This window comes from Drosophila mojavensis, unplaced genomic scaffold (genome assembly GCF_018153725.1).
Source record: "Drosophila mojavensis isolate 15081-1352.22 unplaced genomic scaffold, ASM1815372v1 contig_81, whole genome shotgun sequence".
Lineage (NCBI taxonomy): Eukaryota > Metazoa > Arthropoda > Insecta > Diptera > Drosophilidae > Drosophila > Drosophila mojavensis.
In genome coordinates, this window is record NW_025318907.1 from 4884682 (window position 1) to 4904428 (window position 19747).

Sequence of the window (19747 nt, forward strand, 5' to 3'; positions counted from 1 at the left end):
TGTGTGTCTGACATTAATTGGGACTGAAAGGGGCGAAATATAATAATTTATTTTCGCCAACTTTTTATGCATGCTTTATTGATTCAATTTGGCCACTATAAGTGGGCATTATATATATATATATATATACCGTTTGGGTGGTGCGGAATCTCCGCTGGAACAAAGCGCTTATAAATGCTAGCCCCATAAATCAAACAAATCGGTTTTCGAGCTGCCAGCCGCCTCCCCCTGCCCACAGCCTCAGCCATCGAGAGAGCAATTAAAGTTTTTCAAGGGCCTCTGCTGCAATTATGAACATTACGAGAGCAGACCGAAGCACAAAGCAAGATGCTAATTGGTATGGGTGGGTGTTGGTGGGGTAGAATGTACACACATACATATACATACAAATGTTACTATATAAAGAGAGAGTCTGGCAGGTGCTGCTCGCTGCCGGCACAAATCTACATTAAAATGATAATTTATTACCCCAAAGACGAGCAGGTTGTTCAAGCAATAAACAGCCAGACGAGTACTTTGAAGCTATCGATTGAGAAATTCTTTAAGTGAAATATTCAAGTGATACAATAAAGCACAATAAAGTTAACTCCAGTCGAGACTGCTCGACTAGGAGATCCTCTGAGCCCACAAACCGAAATTCTATGAAAATAATCATAAACCTAAAAAATACATTTAAAGTTTGGAGATTCGAGCTTTAAAGATGTAGAAAATATAATTTTATAACTGTTTCTCAATAAGGCTTTCATTCGATAAAAAAAAATTACGGCAGTAGTTATCGATTTTTGATAACCAGCTCGATCTGCGCCTGCAACAAACGGACTTTCGGAAAAAAACAAGTCTATAGCTTTTATTGCTTCTGAGGTCGATGCATTCATATATACGGACAGACAGGCAGACGGACAGGGCTAAATCAAATCAGCTCGTCTCCCTGATCAGGAATATGTCTATGGGTTTAGCACATCTCCTTCTTTTGCTTACATACTATGCACTTAACAATACCGTAATACCTTGATTTCCCACTTTCAATGGGTTTAGGGTATAAAAAGAATCGAAATACATCATGTTTTTAATTTAAAACACATTGTTATCTTTCAATCAATTTGGAAGAAAGGTCGCAGCATTTCTGTCACTTGGAAGCTGTATCAACTGCGGCAGCCTTGACTAAAGACGGAACATCCCGTGCAAATATCAACAAGATTGAAATAATACCTGTCTGAACTTGTGTTCCGTCGGAATAGCGAACTAATCAAAGCGGGCTTTGCCGGCGCCGTCAGAGTACACTGTAGAACATATTTAGGAATTGCATTAAAGCACTCGGCTAGGCCAGAGGAAAGGGTGTTATGAGGCATGGCGAGAGGGGGGAGCCTATCAAAAAATTGCAGACAAACACGAAAAGCGTCGAGTTCATCAAAAGGGGATTTTCGAATACAAATGAATTTCGGCTGACAGGCAGACGTCCCTGTGAGAGATACGAGAGCCAAAGAGCCGAAGAGCTGCTCAAATAAACACCCACAAGGCCGTAGACAAAGCATTCTGCCTAGGCTGTGCTGGCCGGACCTGGCAACGTGTACTCGTACTTGCAATCAGCCCAAAAAAAAGTGAAAAAAATTACAAAACTGAAAACACTTGCCAAGCAGCCAGCCAGCCAGGCCGGTCCCCCTTTAGGTGTTGGGGCCCTAAAAACACAGCAAAGCAAAAAAGGCTTTTGCTTACTCTGCGAGAAATGCCAATCAACCCTTTCTTTGCCTTGGTATGTGAAATATGCACGAACGAATGCCTGGGCGAGGGCGAGGGCGAGGGCAGACTGAGGAATTTGCCCAACTGCTGGGTGGCGTGGGAGCGTTGACTCATTTGTATTTGGTTGTGTCTGTGTCGTCCTTGTCGGCTGGTTGTTGTAATTTTCCAAATCATTTCAGCGATTCAGTTGGCAAACTTTTCAAACGTTTAACTAGCCGACATTCCGGGACGTTTAGGATGTGGCTGCTAAAAGTGTAGCATACCAAGAGGCGACCGAGCCAGCGCCGCTAACGCGGCGAGCGCAAAATGAGCGAATGCTAAAGTAAAAGGCATTGACGCGGATTTAAAAGTTTAAATAACTTTTACGTATCTCATTACTCAGTGCGACAACATCACGAACTCCACTCAGAGCTCCCTCGTTCCGTCGCTGCCTTCCCCCCTTCCCCCTCAGTCGACACTGTTGTCTGTTTGTGCGACTCTGAGCTCTAAAATAATCACAATAAAATCGCATAATTCAATTACAAGCCTCGTTAAGCCGGCTCAAGTGATTTTGTCACACTATGCCCTGCAATTTTCCTGTCTTCTGATAAAAAAAAAAAAAAAAAAATTAAACAGACAGCAAAAGCAAAAACTAAATAAATAGCTTTAGTGGATGGATGGAAGCTAGTGATTTATGTAGGATTTAGAACTAACGATTATCGGTTATATCGCCAGATAGACAAAGGCTGAAGCCAAAAGGCAAAAGTTAAAACAAAATGCACTTGGACATTGAAAAGGGAATCGACAGTCATTGAAACGTCAAAGAGTCGCAAAACATGGAAATTTATAAAGAGCAAAGTTAAATTTGCAGCTGGTAAAACAAGTGAGCGTTGCCGAAGACAAGAGCAACAACATTCAAAATCATTCTAAGGGTCTCAAATTGTTGTTAAATCTTCTGTCAAAAAGCATAGAAAACTTTTGACTTGTAAAGCATACAAAGTTTGCTAGCAAAGGCCTAGGCTTTCACTTCAAACTTTTAGACCTTTGCCAAAATTGAATACATTTTTGGAGCAGCTCTTCATTATTTCGTGTGTCACAGTTGGAATTTTGTATATTCTTTACTTTTTCATTCAAAAGACAAAAGAGCGACAGCGTCTAAATTATTCATAGACCCAAAAGGTCAATGGTCTATTCATAGGGTCAGAGAAAAGTTGGTAGTAAGTTAACTGTGTTATTGGAAGATATAGTCTTACTCGATTGGCATCGAATGACCATACGATATATCCACCATAAATTTACTATCTATCTATCTAGCTAACTATGCAAGCTTATATTTTAAATTTCAGGTCCAGCCCTATAAAAAGTAGCATTTGTGCAATACCAGATATAATATTTCTCGATTTCAGAAAATCATATAGCTGAGGGTAGCATACAATCAAAATTTAATGACATCAGCTTCAATAGCAGTGATATGGCTTGCGTACATACGGACAGACAGGCGGACAAACAAACCGGTGGATGAACAGACGATGAGACGGACTAGCGGACGGACGGATGAATTGACGAACAGTCGGACGTACGGGCAGACAGGCGGAATGAAAGCAGACGAGCGGAGAGGCAGACAGACAGAGAGAGAAAGAAGGCAGACGAATGGATTGACGGACGGACAGACTGATGGTCAAGTTGACGGAGCTACAGGCGAGCGGAGGAGACAAACAGACCGATCGACAGACCTACTGACAGGCAGACAATCAGATGGCCAACAGATAGACGGATGTACACGCGGATGGACAAACGAACGATACAAAAAGACAGACGGACTACCAGACGGACGAACGAAGGACAGTGGGACGGTAAAAGGGGCAGTCAAACTGATCGATCGATAGCCCAACTCACATACAGACGAATAGATAGAAGAACAGACAGACAGACGGAGAGGCGTACAATAAGACGGACATTGCACAGAACTAACCTCCTTCATTTTTGAATCTTTAAAAGAAAAGAAACAATCGTCAGCCTCAGATTTTTTAATGATGTAAAGATGGTGATTGCTGCTTTGGACTCTCTTTAAGAAATAATGAACTCCCCATCATTCACTTCACTTGGCCACATCTAATGCTCTTATATTAGATTCCCTTTGCTAATTGTTCGCTCCAAGACTTCCGTGCTAATTGAGGTGCAAGTTTTTGACCAAAAGCTCGGGACTTCCCTCCACTGATGATGCACACTGCATTCTCATAGCCGCACATCAACAATTAAACGAGATTCTGAGGCTTTTTGCCGAGTTCACTTTTCAGCTGCACTAATTGTGGGGCACGCTTTTTGCCGAGAGCCGCAGCCAACGCTTGCAGCCCCACTGGATGGGAGATGGGGGAGACCCCAGGCGTTTCACAGCAGGAGTAGAATTTGCCAACCTGCTTTTGCGTCTGCTTCTGCCTTTGTTATTCCAGTTCTTGTAGTTGTTGCTGCTGTTGGGTTTTGCACCTTGGTATTTCATGACTCGTTGCCATTACGAGCATTGAAGCGAGCTCGTTTGCATTTTTAGTTTCTTTTAAGTGAAATCTAAATGCTTTTACTGCCACTGGCTTTTCAGCTGTTTGTGCTTTCCCCAGCCAACCGCGACCCTCTCTCTGGCCCTGGCTCTGGTCATTATCACTGCAAGCATTTAACTTGGCTATCGGAATTCGTTTTGTTGTCGCCCTTTTATTTGCTGCCTTTCATTCGACTGCCAGGCCACTGGACGCAAAGAGCTGGCCAATTTTTTGTTGCAGAGTGTAAACAGCATTTGCTGCTCGGTTACCCTCTGTCTCGCCTCTTTCATTCCATTCCCTTGTCCTTCTGTCCACAGTCCACAGTCCACAGTCCACTGTCTGCTGTCTGCTGTCTTTTGGCTCTAAGAGATAAAAACGATTTGCTCTGCGTTTCATTTCGTTTCGTTTCGTTTGTTTTCATTACATATTCTCCATTGCTCGTTCCTCATTCCTCGTTCCCCATTCCTCATTCCTTGTGCAGCGCTGGTCCAGTGCCACGCTGACCCTGTGGCCAAGTTAACGAAGGCCCGAAACAAATTCCCTGGACACTTGTAATTTTCACCAACAAGGCGCAAGGACGCAACGCCATGAACGTTTCACATTCATTATGCCGGCACCGGCACCGGCTCCGGCTCCAGCTCGTGCCCCTGCTCCTGCTCCTGCCCCAGCTCTGACTCTGGCCCAGATATCGGGCGAGCAACCGTTTCATAAAACATGCGTAAAAAACTGCGAGCTCATCGTCGCGCCTGAAGTGGATATGGAGCAAAAAATAAATAACGCAACATAAAGAAGGAAAGTCAAAGAAAATAAATACGCATAAAATTGTATCTGTGCTATTTTTAAATAAAACCACGCACAGCGAAATGCTTTCGTTTTCATTGCTTGCTTTTCGCTTTCGTTTTAAGTAGTTTGATTCCTTTGACAGTTTCCGGTTTGTTGACTCCTTTCCTTTGCGCCAGTGGCCCGGCCGCGACCGCCCGTACCGGCAGGACCGGCTTTTATGGCTTGTTATTTAAAAGCCATAAAATTCAGCACATGTCTTCAATTTGTGCGTCCCACAGCCGCCTGTCAAATTGGGCAGTTCCGCTGGGAGCTGTCGAGCCACCGAGCCGCCGAGCTGCGTGAAATTTGTGGGCCGTAAAACCCAATGCTGGAAATGAAGGCATCCGCCAGAATGTTTGGATTGGCTAAGTCAACACAAATTGACAAGCTAGCTGAGCCACTGTCAGTCCCTCAAGGACTATACCCAGCTCCCGCTCCCCCACCCCCTATACAATTCACCCACCAAAAGACAACAAAGGAAACCCGTTACGAAGCTGGTTAAAAATGATTACGTAATTAGGGTATGCAATTTCTATTTCTATTTTCAGCTGCGCCTCTTAAGCGGATTATAAAGTTCATTGTTGAACTTGATTGTTAATTGAAATCGATTTGCTTCTTTTCTATTGTTTTGCTTAAATGCATTTTGAAATTTAACTGTATTTCTGGCATTAACTAACAAAGCCATATTGACTTTTTCCATAGTCAGTCTTTGTCTTGCCATATACAGAGCACACACTTATACATATATTTTATATACATTTTCTCTATTATTGCAGTTTGCCGTCTGTGTTCCAGATCTTGAATAAAAGCATTTTAACAAGCGAAATAAATGGCGATTAAATTTCCACATGCCGCATTTCGCTGAAACACCAACACAAACACACACATACACATGAGTACTCACACACACTTGCACACACAACACAAAGCAACAAATGTGCTGCGAAATTGCACAGTTGAATGCACTTTGAATGGCCGTTGCCACGCCCACAAAAATAAAACAAGAAAAACAGCAACAACAACAAAAATCAAAATCGAGTTTCAACTTTGCCCTCAACACTTGAGCATGTGGATATGCAAATTTTTCATTAGTTAGTTGATTTAGCCAGCCAGCCAGCCAGCCAGACTTGACTTGGCTTCAGCCACGCCTCCTCCTTATGCTGGACTCCTTCTCCCTCTCGTTCGTCTTCTGCTTATTTACCAACGTTCGGGGCGATGAGTGTGCGATTTTTTAATCAAATCGCTGCACGATTATGGGGCATGGTTGAGTTTCTGGAATGTTGAAACTATAATTCGCGCATAATGTGCTCAAAGAGCGTTTGTGTGCCGGCTGTGGCGGTAGAGGGGGTAGAGGCGGTAGTGGCAGTAGAGGCCGCACGGGGTAAGGTCAGCAATTTGTTCGCTAAAACAAACTTGCGCTAAAAAAGAGCTCAATTTAACACATTTCATATGTAAATACCGCAAGTACAACATCACGCATGGCACCCAATGAGACCCCAAGGGGGACACAGCCCGGCCAGGGTGCCAGTTCCTCAGTCTCCGCGCTCCTCTCTACAGTCCCAGGCCTGCTTGCAAACTTGTTTTGCACCACAAAAGGCCAGTAAATTACTATAACACGCAACGCAGCCAGACTGGGCTGCTTCGAACCAGGCCATAATAATCGCCTTTAATAAATTATCGGCTTGCGCGGCGCGAAAACGCAAGGCAGCCTCAAACAAGGGGGCGGGGCAGGACTCGCCGTAGAGAGGGTCGTCGGGCTATTGGGCTGTTGGCTGTTGGCTGTTGGCTGTTGGCTGGCCAGGGAATACTTGCTGCATCACTCAGTGGTCAACAATGCAAACGGGAGCGCAGACCCGAACCGGACCCAAGCGCTGGCCGACATTTAAATTGCACCACAGCTTTACCCCTTGCCGTCATTGTTGATGTTGTTGCTGCTGCTGCTGCTGCTGCTGGTGCTTGGGCTGCTCCCATTGCGTTAAACTTGCGTGAAATTTCAATTCGCGGCTTTCAGTCTGCTGGCACAAGGAGCAGGCACCGAGTTCCGATGGGGCAATTGCAATAATGAAGTGCTTGAATGCCAATCACCAGCAGCAGCAGCAGCAGCAGGAGTAGCAGCAGCAGCAGGAGTAGCGACGGCAAGGCGCTTGGCCTAGCGAGGTTAGCCCTGAAAGTTTTCCCACAGCCGAAAAGTCTTTTTCGCCCAACTTTACAGTTGAGCCTCGCCCACAGAGGTTAACCTTAACCCGTCAACGCGCCGCTCTGGATGTGTGGTATTGGCAAGCAATTTTGTCATAATTTTGATAAGTTGTTAACAAAAAGGTTGCCAAATTGTTGAGTAAATAAATTGGGATTTCATTTTCAGTCACGTAAGCATAACGACGACATGGACATGGACATGTTCCTGGCTTTGCCTCCCCGGAAAAAAAAACCCTGTTCCGCTATCCCCTTTCCCGTTTAAATGTATTGCAATTACTTTTCTCCCAGCTCATGGAAATAATTGTTATGTTCGCGTTGTTGTAAATTTATGAGGTGATTTTTCATAAACGCTTGAACGTTCGACTCGCTACAGTTTTACATATTTTTCGCTACACTTATGTTTCTTTTCTCCCTCATTTAAACGTACTTTTTATATGTGCCAACATGTTGAAATTAATTTATGAATTATTTTGTTTAAAATACCAAGAATAAACAACACGAGCCCGGCAATTAACAGGCTGCCATCGTGGGGAGGTGAAAGGTGCCGCCTTAAGCTAAAGTCAACATCGTTCAAGTTTTTAATAGTCAAGTGTTGAAAATTGCCGGCCTGGGCCTGAATCTCACTCTGAGTTTGACTCTGTGCCGGTGCCTGTGCCGGGACATTGACTGATTTATAAACATATATTTTATCAGGAGAGCTACGTCGCCTGTGGCCATATGGGACAGTTTAAGAGGCGATAGTTGAGGACAGTTTAAGAGGCGATAGTTGAGGACAGTTTAAGGGGCGATAGTTGAGGACAGCTTAAGGCATTTAAGTGATGTGCAGTGAAGTCCTTTCAGATTAAATCAAGTTTGAAATATGCATTTCTTTGGCTTAAATTCAAAACTTTCAGGCCAAGCTGCAACAGCTTTAGTTATCGATTACTTGAATAAGTACTCTAAGTATATAGAATCGGTAAATTTATTTTATTTATCATGACCAATTTTAGTCTTAAAAAAAAATTCTTAGAACAAAAAAACAGAACAAAAAAAAAAAAGAAAATAAAAGAAAATAAATTTAAATGCTTAACTTTACTTCTATTTGTTTTTTTTTTTTTTTCTCGTAAAAAGTGCGAGAATGCCCCACAATTTGTTCAATATATTTCTGATTATTTTCATAAATACTTTTTGCTGCTCTTAATATTGATATTATTATAAATTAACAATCGTAACATTTACAAGGTACGAATATTACGTATCCGCTCGATTTCCACAATTAGACAGACAGACAGACAGATCTGTTGGCCGTCGTTGGATCTACTATTTGCATTTGATACAATTACTAATATAGTCTAGTCTCGCATGTCCTTTGAAAGAATTTTTTTCTCGAAAATATGAGTTCAGAATTTCAAATTAACGGTACTCGACTGTATATAACAGAGAAACAGGCTAAGATTTCAGACATATATATATATTGCCAAACAGAATTGCACATGAGGCATAGTACGACAATGGAGAAGGGGCAAAATTTAAAATTTTACTGACTACTGACTGACTACTAATGCACATTCCAAATTTAAAGTCTCTTATGACAAACGGGCTAAAATACCAGATACTATGATTTCTCTTTCTCAATGGGCTGAGCTTTAATTATGTACAGGCTGAATTTAAAATATCTTGGCCATCGTCTACTGCCATCAATTTAAGAGAATTCGATTGAGATGGAGCGCAGCTGTAGAAGTCGTAAACGAATTGGCGATCGGTTTCAGTTCATTTACGCATCAAATTGCAGCGCAACTCATCTTCTACATGTAATCGATGTGCAAATTACATTTTGGCCAACAGCTTGGCGCATCCACAGATGTGGATGGCCAGCCAGTGGAGCTGGGCAAGCGGCAGACCAAGAGAGCCCTTTAATGTACTGCGTCAATCAGGGCAGTTGGCTTGACCTCCATTTAAATCATTGACGAAGCCGCCGACAAGTGCCAACGGAACGGAGAGAGAGTAGACACACACACACGTACATACAGACATCTAGGACAGCTGGGCTCGGAGGAAACGCATTGCAAATGTAATCAAGTAATCAAAAGTCTAAATCATGGCACTGACAGACCCGAAACATTATACGAACTTGGCCTGTGGGCTGTGTGTTGCTGGCTGTTGGCTGTTGACTGTGGCAAGTGGCAAGAGTTGTCCATTGCGTGCTCTGGCCAAGTGACAGTTAGACAGACAGAGAGACGGAGAGACGCAACATGCAAAGATGGCACTTAACGAAGGCAGTCGACCGACAACTGATTGAAGTGAAACAAACCAATGAACAGACAGACACTCATACCATTGCACGGTGTTTAGATCAAAGCAGGAGACGGGCAGATCTGTGTGCGGCTCCCAAACTCCAATGCAAGTGCAACGAGAGGAAGACAGATTCAGACATTCAGGCTTCAGTGCAAGTCGGTGTCATAGTTGTAGTCGGAATCGGAGTTGGAGTTGCAGTTGGAATTGGAGTCGTTGTCAAATACACTCGGACACGTAGTCTTAATGCTGGCATGACATTAACAGCAATCAAAAAACAAATTACGAACTCTGACTTTTGCCATGTGACCTCAAAAAAGGAACGAGAGACACACAACGAACAAGACACAAAACGCATTGCTCAATCGAGTGCAGCATTTTGCTTTAAAGTTCAAATTGCGAATGAATTCACAAATCCTTCGACTCGTCTGAGCAAAGAGGAAATGCCCAACGCATCGGCATTTAAAGAGTTGGGCAACAGAGACGTGAAGCAAATGGAGAAAACGCAATTGTGAAAATGTCACACAGAGTATTCCATATACTACATATATAGTTCTAATCAACGAGATTTGGCTTTAAAGAGAGTTTCAAAATTTATAAACATTTCTCTGGCAAAATGAAGCTTAAAAGCTAGAGAAAAGGATTTGAAAATAAATTTATATTTATTCACTCTGTTATTTATTTATTAATTTATTATGTTATGTTATTTCTTTCTTTGTTTATTCAATTTTTAATTATTTATTTATACATTAATTTTTTTAATTTGAATTATTATTTCATTTATTTGTTTATTTATTAATTTTTTTAGTTATATATTTATGCATGTGTTTGCTTATTATTTATTTAATTAGATAATTATTTCTTTATTTATATATGTTTTTGCTTTCCCTGAAAATTTTTTTTTACAATCATTTAAAGCAAATGTATTTTCAGCTAATGATTTTGTGTTTATTTCTTTTGCATATAAATATTACTGTGCCACAAATAGAGCTGAAAAGGATTTGAGCGAAACTTGTTTTGTATTTGATCTGATTAAATATTTCATTAGCAGGGCTATAAAACAATTAAAGCACAGCCGACTATTGCCGGCGATTGTGATCAGTATACTCCCTTGATTAGCACTTGCTGCGGACACTTGGAGCTTTTTATGGTGCACATGTGAAATGCAAACAAGCCGTTATTGATGCCGGGCCAGGCAATTGACCAGCCCGCACAAGCTGACCCCCATGACCTTGCTCATACACTCCACACACACACGTCGATTGCTTTGAACTTGTAACTAGAGCTGGCACGTAGCTGAATCTAAGCTCGCACAGGAAGAGGGAGAGTGGGAGAGTGGGAGTGGGAGTGTGGGGGGAAGGACAGAGAACTATAGCAAGTTGTGCTGCAGTCAGCAAAACTATTCGTCAAGTCGTGCGAAGCGTTTATGTTTGTTGTATGTGCTACGTGACGTTGATTTGGAAGGCGACTTAAAGGTGACATTGGCAACAGCCAGCAACCAGCAGCCAGCAGCCAGCAGCTGGGCAGACATCATAAAAATGTCGCAGGATGTGCTGCCAGCGCGCATTTGGCTACAAATGTCTGGCCAGCTGAATTGAAGCTGGCATTTGTTACGCCGAGCCAGACATCCAGGCATCCAGGCGTCCTGCTGTGAGCAGTTGTAGTTGTCCTGCCAGTGCCGTTTAGCTGTGCGGTGGCACAAAATCAGTGCAACTGCTTGAGAGCGGAAGCCACTGCAGTTGCCCGTCCCAGTGGCAGATCTAATTGCAAATGCAGTCGATTCGACACTGCAGCCGAACGTGCCGCGCATCGGGGTAATGATTTAAGCAGCCAATTTGCCGCACGTACCAGGAATTCGTATCTCTATATTTAGATACACACTCAGCTCTACATATATATAGGTGTAAAGGTTATTCATGGCCGGGAGCAGCCTGCAAATAAAGAGAACGAAAGGTCAAAGCTCAATGCCGACTTCGGTTATTAAAGAGCTTTGCAACAAGTTCAGTGTCCTTCGCTATCCTGGCTTTTGCGTCTGCACCGCAGCCCGCTTCATTCGCACTTCCCTAGACTAATTTAAATGCCAGCCTCTGGGCTTGACCCAGCCAAAGCAGCAAAGCAAAAAAAAAAAGGCCAAGAGGCGAAAGCCAAACGAGATGTAGGCGTCTTTTGGGGCGTCTCTTCAGTTGAACTTTAATTTGAAACTTATTGACATTGGCCTCTGCCTTTGTCTAACGTTTAGCCTTTTTTCAGCAGCTGCAGTTCCTCTTTTTTGGCTTTTTTATTGAGCCCGCAGGTGCTGAAGGCATGAATTATGAATAAGTTGCAGCACTTATTATTATTATTATTATTATGGGTGTGCGTTGGCAGGAGGCAGCAGATATTCCAACAGGTTTTTCTCAAAATCAACGCATAATTCGCTTTGGGCCAAGGGGGAAAAAAACGGGTTGAACTGTAATTTATGAGCCGAAATGATGTTCTCATTGTGGGTTTACCTTGCACAGATTCCATATTTAATTTTTTACAGAGAAGAGAGTATTTTTGATCCGAAACAGAGTTTATAAATAGCCTTTTCATCTCGTGCTGCCTTACTTGTCATTCATTATTTACTCATGCCATAAACTAATTGACAGTTGATTAAAAATTCTATATTTATTCATTTGCAGTCGTCTCTCCCATTCAGCTTCACTCCTAATCCAGTGCCACTCTGAAAGCTCGACTGATGTAACTTCTGTGGATTACCTTGCAAATGAAAATATTTGCTCAAACTGTCAGTCGAGCAGACGGGCAGCCAGATGATGCAAATCTTTTATTAATTGAATAAGAAAAATGCATTTACAAGAACTTAAATCAAATAGTCAAATATGGTGGCTGAGTGGATCTCTCTGAGTGTGTGTGGTTTGCTCTGATAGCGCTCTGCGCCGTAAACCAATTTCATTGGAATTAAAATTCTAAATAAAATAAACAATGTTGGCGAGCGAAAGAAATACGGGACATGAACGTGTCCACGTCAAACGGAGGCGTAAAGGGGGCTGTCGCTGGCTGCTGCTTATGGCCAAGTAAATGGCGCAAGATTCGAGTAGTTTTAGTTTTACAGCAAATCCCAATGCCAAACCCATACCCAATCCCAATCCCAATTCCATTCCCAATCCCCGGTAACAATTCCAATGCCAAAGTCGCCTGCAGTCAAACTTGCCGCCTGCAGAGATGCTAAAGCTGATCCTGAGATTGTGTTGTAACAAGTTAATTGAATTTGCACTCAGCCAAGCGTCATGCATCGGCATCGCCAGCTGAATGCAGACGTAGCGAATATGCTGGCTAAAGATAGACGGAAGGAGGCAGCGCCACCCCTCTCTCCCCATGCCATCGTTGGAGGTGCTGGCTAAAGAGGTAGATATTCCGATACAACTTACTTAGTTTATGGCAAAACTAGCAACAGTCCAATGCGTCGCTCACTCTCTCTCTCTCTCGCTCTCTCTCTCACTCTCTATCTCTCTCTCAGTTTTGTGTGCGGATTCGATTTCAGCTTCCACATCTTCTCATCCACACACTCACACAAACACACTCATGTCCCAATTTTCACTGCCTTCATTTTTCGCCCCAACAAAATTTGTGATTTGCACAGATTTTTGCTTGTCCTCAAGTTTGCCTTATTTTGTTGTTGTTGTTGTTGTTGTAGCTGTTGTATTTGTTGCTGTTGCCCTTTCGCCTGGTGTCCGTTCAGTTCTACTGTCGATTCCGGCGCATTTTATGCTGTGCAACATTGTTGTAGCTGCCGGCAACAACAGCAGCAGCAGCAGCAGCTTTGGAGTTCATTAAGCGCATGTGAGCCGCTGCCAAACGATGTCAAGCCCTCCTTCACTCAGTCCTGCTCACTTTAGCTCGCAGCTCGACGGCAGCGAGTTGATCCTTTCAGCCAAATGGGCCTCATTGCTGGCAGCGAGAGCTCAAGCTTTTAGCAGATTAGTTTTCATCATCTTAACATTCCTAATTAATGACGCCTTTGTTCAGCTCCGCTTAGGTGTTAAATCAAAGACTCGCCGAGCATGCATGCCTAATGACTAATGAGTTGCGAGAGATATGAGAGCTCGAGCTGCGATGCCTGCTGATAAGATGGGCCGACTTGAGATAAGGTGCTGAAGGGCCTGCATCAGTGAGTTGCGCTCGAAAATTTCCCATTTTGTTGACAGCTGAGCAGGAAATAACAATGCGAGCTGAGTCTAAACAAAGCTCATTAGTTGTGCTGAGTGTATGGCTGCTTTTATAATTACCGAGCAGAGTTGGAAGTTTACACAATTCATTAGTACGGCCATGGAAGCTTGCATATAAACATACATATTGAATAGAGTTGGTGTGTTTTATATACATAGAGAGAACAGGTGTTGCACCTTTTGATTGGGTTGTTCATATAATTCATTTCTGTTAGTGCAATTTGAACAAGACTTTTTGTACTCTGTAATATATTTGTCGTAGCGTTGCGTTTCTCGTTCTTGTTTTCCATCTTAGCTACGCGTACCAAGGAATTCCCGGTGTGTCGCTAAACTCTTTTCAAAATACTCTTTCTCGTTCAATAGTCTTTGACCAAGTGATTTCTCTTCTCCTGTCAAAACCACTAATTGGTCGCATATTCTTGTTCATCGAAAGCTCAGTGAGTCTGTGTGAAGGACATAACTAGTCGTCTCTTTCTCACTCAGCGACACGCGGGACCACGTTCAGCAACAGGTATTGTTGTCTCTCTCTTAGTGATAATGCATCCTTTAATTCCACTACAATACTAAATCAATGGATTAACACGAATTGCTCAACACTACTGCATCAATATCTGATTCGACACGGCCATAGTAACGGTTACTCGTCTCTGTAACTCATTTCTCATAATATCATTCCGACATAATGTAAGATACATATCTTATTATTTCAGTAAAATATGTATTATGTCAAATATTTTATTATAATATTCGATATTTTATTATTTATGTATGTCTTATTTTTTCAGTAAAATATTTATTATGTAAAATATTTTATTATAATATTCGATATTTTATTATTTATGTATAATATTTAGGCGAAGTTTTCAAAAAAAAAAAAAAAAAATGTTCGCCAAAAAATGTCTTAGACTTGCTTATTAGTGGTGATGGATCTCCCATCAAATAATATATATATTTATATATATTATAAAGAATTGATTTTCAAATAACTTATTCTTGATTAGGAAATATTGATACAAAACAACCTAAACAAATGTATATTAACTCAACAGTTATTACTTAGAAACCTCTACTAAAGCAATAAATAATTTGCTAGTATTCAATCAGTCGTATAATTTGAGCCTGCTTGCCTCCCAAATAAGACTAGTTGAAATGTGCTGCTTAAAGCCCTGCAACTGTGAGCAGTGCTCGAAAACTGTTATTTTAATGACAGAGAATAATAATACGAACTGCAGCTAAACAAAGCTCATTAGTTCTGCTGCTCGTATAATTAGAGATCAGAGCTTGAACTTTACAAAATGAATTCGAGTTCCTCATGACAGCTTGCATATATTATGAAAACATTTTATTGCTAAATAATTCGTGCTCATTAAAAACGAATTCAGTTAATTAAATTTTTAGTAGTTCGTTAGGCAACAGCATCTTCAGCCCATTGTCCATTTTGGCCCTTTAAATAGGACTTCTTTCACTTCAAATTGAATGGAACTTGGCATATTCATTTCGTGACATTTTTGTCGAACTAGTCTAGTTCAGCTGCACGCATTAGTTTCATTATTTGACATGTATACAATTTTAATGCAATTATCAGACGCTAGCACATTAATTAACATTGTACTTAATTAGCTCTGTGGCTATGTGTTTTAATCAGCCGGAATGAGACACGAAGTCCATTTGCCAGCAAACGCAAGTCAACAGAAATGTTTTACAAATTTCGCTCGCTGTTCGTGCTGGTGCATTGTAATCATATATAATTATGATATTGAAAATCAAATACCGCATTAAGTTAGAGTAACAAAAGGTGACCGATACACAGAAACGCCAAAGTTTGTAAAACTAATTTCCTAGTGGGAAATGTCAAAATGTTTTTGACAAGTCCAATTTTGGAAAATTTGAAAATTTTGCTGTAATTAACTTTGGGCTAAGGCAATTAGCGCTGCACAGAAACTAATTTATTTTATGTGCGTATTTGTATGTAAGCTGTGAGCTTGCCCTCTCTCTCTCTCTCTCACCTACTTCTCTCTCTTTCTCTCTCTCTCTCTCTCTCTCTCTCTGTGCATTTCTGCGTGTGTACACCCACTGTCCAGGACATGCTGACCCACGTAGAGCATTATGTCAACATTGTTAATAAAAGTTGTACAACAAGTGCATATTCTGCATAATAATTATTCTGGGAATATATTTAAAGCAGGAGCGCATTCAGTTTGGACTGCTAACTGTTTTAAAATATTATTGAATCCCTATATTACTTATTTTAAAATTTTAATATTTATCGTACAGATTATTACTGCGTAGAATATTGTTCCTAATCATATATTTAATTATCATATTATATATTTTTATTTACTGTGTAATATTTTGCATATTAATTATTCTGGGAGCGTATTCAGTGAAAAAAGTTGTACTAAAAGATTATTTGTTTATTGTACGATTTTGTATAGTAATTATTCCGTGAAACAATTTTAAAATATGGGCGCATTCAGGGTAGAAAAAATTTTTACAATACTTGTAGTTTATTGTATACATTTTAATATAATATTTAAAGCAGGAGCGTATTCCGTGTTGCACAATATGTTAAATTAATTTGATGATTTAATAGTAAATTGTACTCTATTAAAAAACTAAAAAAAAACACCAAAATTTAATAATGTATATTCCATTTAATATTGATTTAATTTATTACCTTATTGACTTTTAGCACTTGTCTATCAATGCCTTATTGCTAATTTAGAGATGAATAAAAAGAAAATAATTTTGTAGGCCCATTTTACAGCACAGATACGCTCCTGTCTTAAGTCCATGGCAAATAAATTGCAAACATCAAAATGAGCCCCGTGTCGCTTAGTCGCCTTCAGAAAGAAAATTGAGTGAGTGAGCGAATGAATGGGTGAATGACAGCAGCAGCAGCAGCAGCAGCAGCAGCAGCAGCAGCAGCAGCAGCAACAACAACAACAACAGCAACAGTCGTTGGCTGACATTACACTTGTCAACGGGTAGTAATTGCTTTGACGATGCCAGGCGATGAACGGCTGCTGACTTTGACTGCGGCTTTCCAGGCACACAGCTCACAGCTCACAGCTCATCAGAAAACACAATAATTGCCAAGTGAAGGCTAAATGGGGATGAGAATGGCGACGGCTACGACGACGACGACGACGGCGACGGCGATGGAATGGCAATGGCGTTAGCCATGATGGTGTTTGGATGCTTGGTGTGCGCGCATCAATAACGAGCCGCGTCGCCTTGCTAACGTGGCCAAGTGGCCACCAAGTTGGCAGCAAGTCAACAGGCAACGCTGGGCGAAAATCACACCCATTTATCAGGCAGCAACGGCAACGGCAACGGCAGCAGCAGCAACAGCGTCAGCTAATTGCAGTTCATGCGAAAAACATCGTTAATCAACTCATTGACAGTTTGTTATTTGTTAAACAAAGCTAATGACTTAATGGCATAAATGGTGCGGCAGTGGCAGCAACACACACACACACGCACACATAGACACTTCTGTATGTATGGAGTCAAGCAAGGATATCCGACAACAGCGCAACCAGCACCAGCACATCCGATCCATGACACGCCAGGCCACGGCTGATAACCAATAAACTGACAAGCCAAGGTAAAATTAATTGTGCGGGCCAGCGCGAAAACTGGGCGCAGAAACTTGAAAACACGTTAAATAAAATATATATACAATCATATATTATATTCAATATAAATTGTAATATGAACAAATTAATGAAAGAAATAAAATTGTAAGCTATTTAAGCATTATTTTCACTGAGAAATGATTCTGTAGTATATAATATGAAAAATTAAATAAAATTTTTTAATTATTAATAATAATTAATAATTAATTTCCTTTCTTTTTTTTTTTTTGGAAAATATAAATCGACCTGTTAAATATATAATTTAAAGATATCCAAATTTATTAATTCAAAGATAGCGCCGTATTACAGCCATCAATTTGACAACAGGTTGCACACAAATCTTATGCCTTTCTCCTCTCCTGCACTGCTCTAAAGCACTCCCATCTGTCATAACAAATAACCTTTAAACTGTTTTTAATTCCCTTGTTCGTTTTCCGCAAGGGAGAGATATTAGAAAATCAATATAAAAGAACATAGACATATTCCTTCCTAATAAATACAGAAATAATGGGAAAGCAGAGAAGAGTACTTGGGGTAATGCTGGTTCAAAAGCTGACTTTCACAGAACACATCAGCTTAATGAATAAAAATAAATAAATAAATACTCCAACATAAACTGAGATGTTGAAATGTGAGTCACATTTCTATGACGATTTTATTGAATCCAGGCAGGCAACGACTATTCAATCCCATTTCGAGGAACCTTTAGAAATTGGAAAATTCATACAAACCTTTTAGTTCGTTGGCTCTCAACATTCAGATCGCAAAAAACAAAAAAAAAAAAAAAACAAAAATCAAAAATAAATTTTAATTTTCTCAAATTTTGCCTAAATTCGAAGTGAGTGATTTTCTAGTTGACAACGGTATTTTCCTGAAGGACTTGGCATTGATCGAAAGAAATGAACATGAATTACAACATTCCCTACGAAGCTAACTACACCGACGATGTGCGCAATGGATTGGGTACGCACTCGCGAGCATTCTAATATCTCACGGTTTGCATTCTTTGCAGATGGTGGGCATGCAGCCCCTGGGCATGCAGGGCATGCCGAGCATGCAGGGTGCGACCGGCGGCTCCTTGCCGATGAGCATGCCGATGAGCATGCCGATGGGCATGGGCGGATCGGGCATGAATCAGATGCAATTGCCGTTGTCCAGCATGGCGGGCATGTCGATGCCAATGTCCCCGGCCAATCAAATGACCTATCCGATGCAGCGGTCGGCAATGCCGTCGCAGGCAATGGGCATGATGTCGTCGATGCCGCAGACTCAAGGCAGCCAGCTGGGCATGTCGATGTCGCAGCTGCCCCCTGGAGCTGTGACGCCCTTGAACAGCGTCTCTGTGATGCCGGTGATGGGCGGTGGGGGCGGCATCGATGGCGGTGGCATGAATGTCGTTGTGCCCGATCTGCAGCCTATGTCGGCCATGACCCAAATGGGCTCGAACACTCAAATGCCGCAGATGCAACACGGCCGCATGACTGGCGGCTCGGCGACCGGCAACTCCAATTGGATGCAGAATCCCAACACCAACCAAATGATGTGGAACTTTGCTCAAGCCTATACAAATATGCAGCAGCAGCAGCAGCAGCAAGCCGCTCAGCAGCAGCAAGCCGCGCAGCAGCAGCAAGCCGCCCAACAGCAGCTGCAGCAGCAACAGCAGCAGCAGCAGCAGCAGCAACAGCAACAGCAGGAGCACCAGCAGCATCAACAGCAGCAGCATAATCGCATGAAGGCCCATTACGATTATTCCAGCAACAACAGCTACAGGGAGACGCGCAATGGACTAAAGTAAAGATCTCGAGTGCTCGATACAAATTATTTGTTTTTACAATATTTTAATTTCTCACAATTTTCAGTTCACCCACAATGTATGATTCATTAAGATTGAGAAGCAGCAATGGATGCATAGGTAAGACTAACTCTCACTAAGATCACTCTGTTCATCAGACATTCATTCTCATTCACTCATTGCAGGGAAAAAGGTTCCGCAGTGGCGCTAATCCTTGGGTTTGTCTGGTTATATGATCACACATATATTCACATCACTCTATAGCTGCTTCCGTTGCCAATTGTCGTCCATATCACACAGATTCCGTTCACATCAACAAATATTTCAATCGCGCTTTGCCATAGTGGCCAAATAAGTTCTTCAATGAAATATTTGCAGGTATCTTTCGTGAACAAATATATAATAATAACATAATCAAATCAAAACGAAAAGCGATAGGCATCTGCTTGATTGTGAAACAACAATAGGTCGAATCGTTTCTTTTATGTCCTAATATAATTTTAACGTAAATTCAAAGTTGGCTTTTCTGGGTGGCATTTGCATTGGTCCAGTTGGACTGCTGGTAGCTGG

The 19747-nt window shown here is 41.5% G+C and overlaps 1 protein-coding gene across 1 annotated transcript; it reads left to right on the top strand.

Moving 5' to 3' along the window:
- The first annotated feature begins 18104 nt into the window (after positions 1 to 18104).
- LOC6580753 (G-box-binding factor) lies at positions 18105 to 19687 on the top strand. Its single transcript, XM_002006520.4, has 4 exons — positions 18105 to 18332; positions 18398 to 19176; positions 19245 to 19297; positions 19363 to 19687. The coding sequence occupies exons 1-4, from the start codon at positions 18285 to 18287 to the stop codon at positions 19386 to 19388; spliced, it is 906 nt and encodes a 301-aa protein (XP_002006556.2). The 5' UTR covers positions 18105 to 18284; the 3' UTR covers positions 19389 to 19687.
- The last annotated feature ends 60 nt before the right edge of the window (positions 19688 to 19747 follow it).

What these genes read in the sequence shown, in the direction of transcription:
- LOC6580753 (XM_002006520.4), top strand. Translation starts at nt 18,285, where the DNA reads ATGAACATGAATTACAACATTCCCTACGAAGCTAACTACACCGACGAT. An exon ending in AAGCTAACTACACCGACGAT is followed by an intron (nt 18,333 to 18,397) that starts GTGCGCAATGGA and finishes CATTCTTTGCAG; the next exon opens with ATGGTGGGCATGCAGCCCCT. An exon ending in GAGACGCGCAATGGACTAAA is followed by an intron (nt 19,177 to 19,244) that starts GTAAAGATCTCG and finishes CACAATTTTCAG; the next exon opens with TTCACCCACAATGTATGATT.